Here is a 12243-nt window from a genome sequence, read left to right as displayed (position 1 = left end):
TGTGTGTGTTCAAATGCAGCCCCTTGTTTCGTTGAGAGAACAGAGCTGTGGCGAGTTTGGAGTGGACAGAAAGCAAGGCGGAGCTTTTTTCCCTCCATTCATTCTATGTAAATTCACTGCTTGTGTGTGATTGGCTGGCTCCCCGAACAGTTCTTCTGACGAACGAGAGCGGACGCGAGAGTAGACGAAGGGAGGGAGAGAGAGAGAGAGAGGGGGGGAAGAGAGCGAAAGAGAGCGAGAGGGAAAGAGGGAAAGAGAGCGAGATCCCACACTCTAAAGGAACGGGGGAGGTGCATGAGCATGTGAGTGCATCGACACACGCAGGAACAGAGAGAGAGAAACGGAAACAGAGAGAGGAAGAGAAACAGCCAGGGACAATGCCAGAGAGAACCTCTCGCTGCTCCGTAAGACCCTGTTGATAAAGGTGCGTTGTTACCAAAAACGTGAGCCCATCTGCCTCCCCAAGACCACCTGCACTGGGAGACCACCTGCCACAGACCACCCTGGGGACAACTGATGCCAGAGAAGAGACGGAGAGAATCGTGCCTTTTGGTTGTAGCAGCATTCCAGTAAAGAACCTCGTCAACCAACAGACACATCTCGGTTCTCTTTAAGGAAAGACAGGATGAGAAGAGACTGACATCCTCTCCTTTTATCACTCCCAGCTGCGATGGATCCCCCTATGCATTACGCCGAGCCCACAGACTTGAACCTGGGAGAGGTGGATGTGCGGAGAGAGAACAAGAGAGAAATGAAGAGATGACTGCTGCATATGACCGGCATTCCTATCGTTTGTGTGTTGGGGCCAACATTGCAATCTGCTGCAGGTGCCTCCTGCCTCCTCCCTCTGCTCTTCCTTGTTCTGCTCTGAGGGAATGGCTCTGCTGGTCTGAGTAGAGATAGAGGTGCTGGCCTTTTCCCTTTCTACGGTTTGTAGGCTGCTGCTCTGCTGTTTCTAGAGTGCTGCTGCCCACTGCCTTTCCCTGAGCCTCAGATCCCAGTGTGGGCAGCCACTGTGTGTGTTGTTCACAATACTTCTTCTGCCTTTTCTCCATCTCGGGCAGTCCAAGTGGAGCATCTATTACAGAGAGAAAGAGAGAGAGCGCACAGTCTAGCCTTGAAGCTGTGTAGATGCTTGGAAGCTCACTGCCCACTGTGCTCGACTGGAGTTGGACTCACTCATCAATACTGCTCTCAAAAAACAACAACCTTGAAAGCAGAAAGCACCTTGTTCTTCAGACTGTTTGTTCTGAGGGGGTTAGAAGCCAAGTATGTATGTGAGAGTGTGAGAGTATTGTGTGCGTTTACAGTCTCTTTCTAATTAAGCTGGTAGACTGCAGTGAGACGGACGATCAGCCTGGGCGCCCCTTTCTCTCCCTCTTCCCATTAGGCCCCATTGTGATCATTAATGTCTGATGCAAACTGCCCATGAATTATGGAGTAGTGAAGTCTCCATAGAAGTAGTGACTGTGGGGAACAGATAGACGGACAGAAGGACGGTCAGAGAAAGAGTGAAATAGAGAAGAGGGTAACAGATAGTTAGATAGTAAGCTCCAACTGAACATGTTCTCTCTACTGAGCACAGACTCGGTGGAGGTGTGAGAGAGAGAGAGAGAGGGAGTTGTGTGCCTGTCGTTGAGCAGATGAATGAGAGAGGAGCTTAGAGACAACACGTGATTCACAGAAAGAGAACTAGAGGGAAGGACGAGAGAAGCAAGCTCGCATACCACTATCAACCTAGTTACATCGGCGCTGCACCGACAGGCAACGATGTAGCGTAGCCTCATTGAGAAGAACGGAGAACAACCACTGCTGCTGAGCCTTTCATTTTCCGGGGGAATCTTTTGGAAGTCACCCTACAGTGTTTATCAGGGAGGGACACCATCTAACCAATACTAGAAATCAAACGGGGGACTGTTTAGCGTGTTGCACTGACCAGCAGAAGCCTCAAGACTGCCGAGGCATGAGGCAAGCAGACCGTCTGAAAGAGAGGAGAGGTATTTCTTCCCTCTATGGACGGTGACACATCTAGTTCCCAGAGTAAGGTCCGAATGAATCCTGCTGGACCAGAGGAGCGAGGGAAGGAACTATGAGCTAAGTCACCCTCGGTGATCGACCCCTGAAAGGTGCCTGCTCACCACTACCCATCCTGGCGCAGAGGACCATCTCTCGATCTGTACCCCAACCCCAGAAGTAAAGGGTGTTTCTGTACCCCTAAAGGAGGGGTGAAACTGTCTGGATAGAGACTCGACTGTTTGACTCTACAGCAGCAGGAACATGGATGACTCCAGCATTCTGAGACGCAGGGGTCTACAGGTAAGACGTGTCCCCGACCGACCACCAAAACAAGCACCCCTCACACCCACATGCGACCAGAGTGTCGGTTTGTAGCGTTCGTGTACTGACCCCGGGCATTGCGTAGGCTATACAGTATGTATTACCTTCTCTCCTTGGTACTACTGTGCTGTCGGAGTGCTGACTACTTGTTATCAGTCATAGTGTGTGCTTCCTGGAAGTGGCTGTGGTTGTGTTTTATAGCAGTGATACTGTGCGGTGCGATCAGCCTGCTTGATGCAGACGGGCAGAAACAGTAGAGGGAGGCTACGGCGACAGCAGCCAGTGGTGTCAGCATTATTCACTCTCCACATCTACAACAGCACAAACCCCTGGCAGAGAGGAGCTTCACAGACCAGGCCCAGAATCAGGAGTGAATTAGCCAAGAATATCCTTCTCCACCAGGCAACCCTCAATCCATCTACAGCTCAATTCATAGAGTGGACTAGACTGTTGCTGTACAGTCCGTGGTAATACTACTCATAGTACACTATGTGGTACTAATTCTTTAGCATTCTTCATTTGAAGAATGAAAGCAGGTAGAATGAGGGTATTGGCTGAACTGACCTGGGCTGAATAGGTTCAGTCCTGGATAAGTTTCATGACCAGAGCCTTACTGTACCTCTCATTTAGAGTTGGCATATTCTGACATGACATATTCTGCCAAGTAACGGACCTGTTTACTTTATACGGAGGATTCATACACAACAACTTTCTCTCTGTACTATGATTGTGCTGACTGTCCATATACTGGCTTAGGCCATGTCTCCAGGCCGTGTGTGTGTGAGAAGAGCTCTGCCTCTTTCAAGCCGGCTCTGGTGTGACCCTCCTCTGCCCTGCAGTGACAGGGATGCCCGTCTCAGCTGTCCAACCCTGCTGAAGTCATGCTCTCTGCCATGCAGTGACACACACACACACACACACACACACACACACACACACACACACACACACACACACACACACACACACACACACACACACACACACACACACACACACACACACACACACACACACACACACACACACACACACACACACACACACACACACACACACACACACACACACACACACACACAAACACTTGCTTACTTCATATCACACACACAGAGACAGACACTCTATCCAGTGCTGTTTTCCTCCAGCAGTAGGTTAGTTGTGTAACATCTTCCTCAAACTCTGACTGGCCGTTGAAATAGCTGCAGGCTGATGTCGAGCAGAGATTTTTAATGTGATACAGTGTCTTTTAAAGGAACTAGTCGGATCGCTCTTTACAGCATGTCATAGTGGGACATTCTGATGTTGTAACAGCAAACAGGGTGGTCTGGTTAACCATAGGATAACCTGACTCTGTCTGCTTAAAGAAAGTGATGTGTAATAAAGAGGACTTGGACAGCAGAGTGTCTCAGTGAGGCCTGTGTAAAAGCAGCCTGATATTTAAGAGGACACACAGTATTTCTTAATGGGCCACAGATTGCGGGATGGGTCACTCCCTGGGTTGCAGTTGGAAACGGATTGATCTGAAAAGAGGACCTCAGCTCAGACTATTTTGTGTGTGAGTGGAATGTGTGCCTTGGGTTCTTTCTGTGAATGTGCCAGATTTTGTTTACGTTTCATGGTGCATTTGTGAGTAACTTTGTGTGTGTTTGTAGACACTCTAATGTACTTGTCCTCTTGCTCAGTTGTGCACTGGGGCCTCCCACTCCTCTTTCTAGTCTGGTTAGGGCCAGTTTGCGGTGTTCTGTGAAGGGAGTAGTACACAGCGTTGTACGAGATCTTCAGTTTCTTGGCAATTTCTCACATTGAATATCCTTCATTTCTCAGAACAAGAATAGACTGACGAGTTTCAGAAGAAGGTCATTGTTTCTGGCCATCAAACCCACAAATGCTCCAGATACTCAACTAGTCTAAAGGCCAGTTTTATTACTTCCTTAATCAGCACGACAGTTTTCAGCTGTGTGAACATAATTGCAAAAGGGTTTTCTAATAATCAAGTAGCCTTTTAAAATGATAAACTTGGATTAGATAACACAACATGCCATTGAAACGTGCAATGTTTGCTTTATAATGGGCCTCTCTCTGTATGCCCATGTAGATATTCCATTCAAAATCAGCTATTTCCCGCTACAATAGTCATTTACAACATTAACAATGTCTACACTGTATTTCTGATCAATTTGATGTTATTTTAATGGACAAAAAAAGTGGTTTTCTTTAAAAAAAACAAGGACATTCCTAAGTGACGCCAAACTTTCGAATGGTAGTGTATATAACACAAGGCTGTAACCCAAACTAAGGGCGAGGTGTAAACCTCTAGTAAATACACGGGACGAGACGCGTGATTACAAGTGCACACTAACACGGTAACGCCAACGCCGATTCACCAGAGCACAGGTACTCACAGGTACTCACAGGTACTCACAGGTACTCACAAGACCAGCGGACATGGAACAATAATCAACAAGGACAATGGGGAACAGAGGGCACATATATACACATACTAATCAGGGGGAATGGGAACCAGGTGTGCCTAATGAGACAAGACAGTCCGGGGTTGGTGGTAACGATCCAGTGACGCCTTGAAGGCCGGTGACGTAGACCCCTGGAGCTGGTGAACGGACTGAGCAGCATTACCCGGGGAATATCCGTGACATAGAGCACGTCACTTGTTTACAATGTGCAAGGAAACTGGAGTGCTCGGAGTAGATATGTACAGTGCCTTCACCCCTTGACTTTTCCCACATGTTGTTGTTACAGACTGAATTTAAAATGGATTCAATTGAGATTGTTTTGTCACTGGCCTGCCTACACACAACACACCTTAATGTCAAGTAAGAAATGAAAAGCCGAAGTGTCTCGAGGCGAATATTCAACCCCTTTGTTATGGCAAGTCCAAATAAGTTCAGTAGCAAAAATGTGCTTAACAAGACCCATAATGAGTTGCGTGGACTCCCTCTGTTGGCAATCATAGTGTTTAATGTGATATTTGAACGACTACCTCATCTCTGTACCCCACACATACAACTATCTGTACAGTCCTTCAGTCGAGCAGTGAATTACAAACACAGATTCAACCACAAAGAGGAGAGAGGTTTCCCAAGGCCTCGCAAAGAAGGGCACCTATTGGTAGATGGGTCAAAAAATCTAAAAAAGCAGACAGTGAAAATCCCCTTGACCATCGTGAAGTTATTCATTCATTTTCTCCGAATCCAGCAATTGAACTCTGTAACTGGGCTAAAGTCACCATTGGCCTCATTGTGAAATCCCTAGAGCTTTCCTTCCTCTCCGGCAACTGAGTTAGAAAGGGCGCCTGTATCTTTGTAGTGACTCTACTACCTGTTCACCCGCAGTTATGGGTGAACAGGTAGTACAGGAGGGTACTGCTTGTCATCCACAAGGATTAGGACGTGTTTTATGATAAAAAGTCACGGAATAGAGCTAAGCACAGGCAAAATCCTAGAGGAAAACCTGGTTCAGTCTGCTCTCCAACAGATACTGGGGGAGAAATTCACCTTTTGGCAGGACAATAACCTGAAACCCAAGGCCAAATATACACTGGAGTTGCTTCCAGAGACAGCATTGAATGTTTCTCCCACTTTGAATATCTTCCACTTTGATATTACAGAGTATTTTGTTTAGACCAAAAATGATAATTCAATTCATTTTAATCCCACTTTGTAATACAACAAAATGTAGGAAAAGTCAAGGGGTGTGAACACTGTCTGAACTGTATAGGGGCCCTGCATAGGGGTAAGCTGACGATGCATCAGGATATATGATAAACAGAGGGGCAGCAGCATGTATGATGATTGTATGTGAGTGTGTGTGCATGCGCGTGTGTCAGTACGGACGTGAGTGTGTATGTGAGCAAATGTGTGTGAGTGTGAGTGCGTGTGCATGGAGTCATGTGCATAAATAAAAGACTCAATCCAGATAGTCTATGTGTCCATTTTGTTAGCTATTTAGCAGTTTTATAGTTTAAGCAGTTTTATGGATAGTTTTATGGATAGAAGTTTTTCGGGAGCCTGTTGGTGTTAGACTTGTTGCTCCGGTACCGCTTGCGGTGTGGAAACAGAGAGAGTAGTCTATGGCTTGCTGGAGTCTTTAACAGTTTTCCAGAGGCATTCCTGGATGGTCCTGGATGGTCCTGGTTGGTCCTGGATGGTCCTGGATGGTCCTGGTTGGTCCTGGATGGTCCTGGATGGTCCTGGATGGTCCTGGTTGGTCCTGGATGGTCCTGGTTGGTCCTGGATGGTCCTGGATGGTCCTGGTTGGTCCTGGTTGGTCCTGGATGGTCCTGGTTGGTCCTGGATGGTCCTGGATGGTCCTGGTTGGTCCTGGATGGTCCTGGATGGTGAAACTGTAACTTTTTTTAAACATTTGAGGGCCGATGACAAACCTTTTCAACCTCCTGAGGGGGAAGAGGCACGGTCGCACCTTCTTTATGACAGTGTGTGTGTGGACCATTTTAAGTCCTTAGTGATTTGGTTGGGGGCGTGCTTGCCTGCCTCGCTTCCCCCTGTTGAGGGTCAGCGTGGGGACGGTAATGTTGCCTACCCTCAGCACCTGGATTTGTCCCGTCAGGAAGTCCAGTTGCAGAGGGATGTGTTCAGTCCCATGGCCCCAAGCTTGGTGATGAGCTTGGAGGGTACGATATCAGCTGATGTACGAAGGGCTATATAAATACATTTGATTTGATTTGATACGACGGTGTTGAACGCCGAACTGTAGTCAATGAACAGCATTCTCACGTAGGTATTCCTCTTATCTGCCTTGGTGAGGGCAGTGTCGAGTGCAGTTGAGATTGTGTCGTCTATGGATCTGTTGGGGTGGTAAACAAATTATAGTGCGCCTGGGATGCCATAACCAGCCGTTCAAAGCACTTCATGATGAATGATGTGAGTGCTACAGGGTGGTAGTCATTGCTACAGGGTGGTAGTCATTGCTACAGGGTGGTAGTCATTGTGGTAGGTAGCCACAGAGTTCTTGGGGACGGGAGGAATGATGGTGGTCAGACTTGGCGGATACGGACTGGGACAAGGAGAGGTTGTAAATGACCGTGAGTATGCCTGCCAGCTTGCTCATTCTCGGAGGACGTGCCCTGGAATACCTTCCGGCCCCGCGGCCTTTGCGAGTGTTGACCCAGTTAAAAACCTTACTCACTTCAGCCAACGTGTGTGTTTTTTTGTCCATGCGTGAGAATATGTGTCCGCTGGCCCGAGTGCAGACAGACAAAGGATCAGGTGTGTGTGTGTGTGTGTGTGTGTGTGTGTGTGTGTGTGTGTGTGTGTGTGTGTGTGTGTGTGTGTGTGTGTGTGTGTGTGTGTGTGTGTGTGTGTGTGTGTGTGTGTGTGTGTGTGTGTGTGTGTGTGTGTGTGTGTGTGTGTGTGTGTGTGTGTGTGAGAGAGAGACTAGGCCCACTGTTGGATAAAGCAGTACTGAGCTTTGACTGCATGAGTGTTTTTGTCTGGCCAGTGGACTGTGTGTGCTGGCTGGGGGAAGGGTTGTTTTGTTTCTCCAAATCCTCTGGTGTGGATGGATGCCCACGGGGCACCGTACGGCTGGACCACAGAGACAACACTATCAGCTCCCACCCCGGAAACACACATACACACAGCGTTCATTCCCCTGGGGTAACTTCCAACGCTAATAGTGTAGGAAGATGGACGTCAACTAAGAGAGGACACATGACTTGTTGTTAATCTCAGTGTATGCTCCTCAAAACCTCAGAACATCTAAACTGTCTCCCTTTGGAGTAGACAGTCAAATGGGCCTGGGGTGGGAGGTCAAATAGGGGCATTACCCTGGTAGGAGTGTGTGACGGTCGAAATGCACTGACTGAACGGTGAGTCATTTGGTCTCCGGGACTAATATATCTACACACACACAGGTGCCAGTACACACCTGCTGGCAGTCCGTTTCCATTCCAAATGGCTGTCATGTGATTTCTCTAATGGTCCCAGATCTGCCATGCTGGGCTGTTAGAATGGCTCACTCTGATGTACACTAACACTTCAATAGCGTCTTTATTATGCAGTCGTGTCTGTGGGTATTTCGGTTGGAGAACGGCACTCCTTTTCACACTTTTGAATATTGTGATACAGCCTGGAATCGAACCAGGGTCTGTAATGGCACCTCTTGCACTGAGATGCAGTGCCTTAGATAGCTGCACCACTCGGAAGCCAAGGAAGGCTATGCAGGGTTTTTTTCTGCATAGAAAAGTATTGAATGGGCCGCCTAGAGTATGTCCAGACAAAATAATTCTGTAGCTCAGTTGGTAGAGCATGGCGCTTGTAACGCCAGGGTAGTGGGTTCGATTCCCGGGACCACCCATACGTAGAATGTATGCACACATGACTGTAAGTCGCTTTGGATAAAAGCGTCTGCTAAATGGCATATATTATTATTATTATATAAATAATAATAAAAATATATTTAAAGAAATATATAGATGAATATAATTTTCGGGATGGAAAAACATTTTCAGTGTAAACTTATATGACTAAAACCAGATGTAAAGTATGTAGAAAAGATCATGGACTTATTATATTTTTTAAATAGGATCATCTTTGAGAACTAACAATCATCAAAATAAAAGTTAGACAGTGAAATTGCACTATTTGCCACGCCCAAGGTCACGGCCCCACCACACCCACTACCTAAGCCCCATTTTGATCCAGAAAACAACATTTTCATTTAAAAAAGCAAATGTTTAAATGGTTAAATAATTGAACAGTGCCCCCAGGGGTAATTGCAACTATGATACCTGAAATACGGAGTATCCTGAATTTTGTAAATGTTTTATTATCAGAAATGATACTGTTGTTGCATTGTTTGTTAGATAGCTCTCATTGAATACGTTGCTAATGCTAGCTAAGTAGCTATCCATAGTTAATATAACTTGTTTTCTACAAAGGTAGAAGTTAGCTACGTTGGCTGTATAATGCATATAATTCATCTGATGTCGACATACCGGAGAGTCTCCTTCCTGGTCAGCAAGGGGTAGTCTGTGTTTAATTTCATTGTGCATTAAAAACATCATCATCAAGATCATTGTGAATGGTTTTCTCCAGTGGTTTGAAAGGGGAATTGGGCTTCCGGGGAAATTGTTGACCGAGGTTGCAACAGTAACCAAGGGAGGGAGCAGGATTTAATGAAGGGTCATACTCGGATCCTTTTTCTGTTTCCGTCAGGCAGAAGGGTTAACGATTAAAGCAGAGAGGGGTTGAGTATTGTCCATGTCTTTTTCTTTTGGCTGTATCTTTCCTCCTTTGTCTAGACAGACGAATAGATGGAGAGTCAGACAGAGAGGTTGATCAGCAGAAAGTGTCAATGTGAGCTCAGGTGCGGAGAGAGAGAGAGGAGGAGGAGGACGAGACTGGGAGGGGAAGTGGGGAGTGCCACGGGGCATCTTACTCTTTTGACGGTGCTGGCTGGCAGGACAGGGCAGGCTGGTAAATGGTTATCCTGCTTCACTGGGTTGGTAGGCGAGGACACGGGGGGGGGGGGGGAATTGTACCTGCAGGGTGGAGGGAATGAGAAGAGGGGGAGGGACTGAAGGGGAGCTGGGAGGCAGAGGTGGAGAGATAGAAGATGGAAAGGAGAGGAGGTGAGAGCAAGGGGGTTGTTGCATTGTGGAGTTGGCTGACTGAATGACTGAATGCAGCACTTGAGCCCTGTTAAGGCATGTAGGCTAACGGTTAACACGTTCATTTGTACAAACAATAGTATGCCAGCATAAACACCATGGGACCACGCAGCCGTCATACCACTCAGGAAGGACTCGCGTTCTGTCTCCTAGAGATTAACATCATTTGGTGCGAAAAGTGCAAATCAGTCCCAGAACAACAGCAAAGGATCTTGTGAAGATGCTGGAGGAAACAGGTACAAAAGTATCTATATCCACAGTAAAACCAGTCCTATATCGACATAACCTGAAATGCCGCTCAGCAAGGAAGAAGCCACTGCTCCAAAACCGACATAAAAAAGTCAGACTACGGTTTGCAACTGCACATGGGGACAATGATCGTAATTTTTGGAGAAATGTCCTCTGGTCTGATGAAACAAAAATAGAACTGTTTGGCCATAATGACCATCGTTATGTTTGGAGGAAAAAGGGGGAGGTTTGCAAGCCGAAGAACACCATCCCAACTGTGAAGCACGGAGGTGGCAGCATCATGTTGTGGGGGTGCATTACTGCAGGAGGGACTGGTGCACTTCACAAAATAGATGGCATCATGTGGAATGAAAATTATGTGGATATCTTAAAGCAACATCTCAAGACATCAGTCATGATGTTAAAGCTTGGTCTCAGCTGGGTAAAGTTGAAGCAAAATGGCTTAAGGACAACAAAGTCAAGGTGTTAGAGTGGCCATCACAAAGCCCTGACCTCATCCTATAGAAAATGTGTGGGCAGAACTGAAAAAGTGTGTGCGAGCAAGGAGGCCTACAAACCTAACCCAGTAGCACCAGCTCTGTCAGGAGGAATGGGACAACATGTACCCAACTTATTGTGGGAAGCTTGTGGAAGGCTACACAAAACGTTTGACCCAAGTCAAACAATTTAAAGGCAATGCTACCAAATACTAATTGATTGTATGTAAACGTCTGACCCACTGGGAATGTGATGAAAGAAATCAAAGCTTAAATACATCATTTTCTCTACTGTTATTCTGACATTTCATATTCTTAAAACAGGGAATTCTTACTAGGATTAAATGTCAGGAATTGTGAAAAATTGAGTTGAAAGGTATTTCTTTAAGGTGTGTGTAAACTTCCGACTTCAACTGTATGTAGATATAACTAGGATTGAAGTGACAGGAAATAAACAGTAGCAGCAGCGAATGTGATGAGACAAAGAGGTTAGTGAGAAAGGATGCAGATAGTCCAGGTAGCTATTTAGCAGTCTTATGGCTTGGGGGTAGAAGCTGTTCAGGAGCCTTTTTTGTCCCAGACTTGGCACTCAGCTACCACTTGCCGTGCCGTTTGCAGAGAGACCAATCTATGACTTGGGTGGCTGGAGTCTTTGACAATTTGAAGGGCCTTCCTCTGAGACTGCCTGGTATAGAAGTCCTTGATAGCAGGGAGCATGGCCCAAGTGATTGCTTGATGAAAGTGCGGGTGCCTACCCTCACCACTTGGGGGCGGCCCACCAAGAAGTCCACCATCCAGTTGCAGAGGGAAATGTTCAGTCCCAGGGTCCTTAGTTTAGTGATGAGCTTGGAGGACACTCTGGTGTTGAACGCTAAGCTGTAGTCAATGAACAGCATTCTCACGTATGTGTTCCTTTTGTCCAGGTGGGAAAGGGCAGTGTGGAGTGTAATAGAGATGATGTCATCTGTGGATCTGTTGGGGCGGTATGCAAATTGGAGTGGGTCCAGGGTGTCTGGGATGATGGAGTTTCAAGATGTGCAATTTTCAAGTCTTGCCATAGGTTTTCAAAACTGTGCACTCCCCACTCAATTACATTCAGTGTTGTCTTGGTAAGCAACTCCAGTGTTGCTTATCATGTTAAACCATGTTTTAGGTTATCGTCCTGCTGAAAGGGGAATTTGTCTCCCAGTGTCTGTTGGAAAGCTGAACCCTGTTTTTCTCTATCATTTTGCCTGTGCTTAGCTCTATTCCATAAATTTTTATCCCCAAAAAACTTGCCGATAACAAGCATACCCATAACATAATGCAGCAAAATATGAAGAGTTGTTCTCAGTGATGTGTTCTGTTGGATTTTCCCCAAACATAATGCTTTGTATTCTGGACATAAAATGTATTTCTTTGCCATTTTTTGGGCAGTTTTACTTTAGTGCCTTATTGCAAAACGGATGTACATTTTGGAATAGTTTTATTGTGTACATGCTTTCTTCTTTTCATTTTGTCATTTAGGTTGCGGAGTAACTACAATGTTGT

General features: G+C 46.3%; 1 protein-coding gene across 1 annotated transcript in view; it reads left to right on the top strand.

The window, feature by feature from the left end:
* Positions 1-227: 227 nt before the first annotated feature.
* LOC118358630 (microtubule-associated serine/threonine-protein kinase 2) overlaps positions 228-12243 on the top strand; it is a 168284-nt gene continuing 156268 nt past the window's right edge. The window contains 1 exon segment of the mRNA XM_052480137.1: positions 228-2316. Coding sequence (XP_052336097.1) covers positions 2278-2316 — 39 coding nt within the window. The 5' untranslated portion in view covers positions 228-2277.

This window comes from Oncorhynchus keta, chromosome 26 (assembly GCF_023373465.1).
Source record: "Oncorhynchus keta strain PuntledgeMale-10-30-2019 chromosome 26, Oket_V2, whole genome shotgun sequence".
Classification (NCBI taxonomy): Eukaryota; Metazoa; Chordata; class Actinopteri; order Salmoniformes; family Salmonidae; genus Oncorhynchus; species Oncorhynchus keta.
This window is presented reverse-complemented; position numbering and strand designations above follow the sequence as displayed.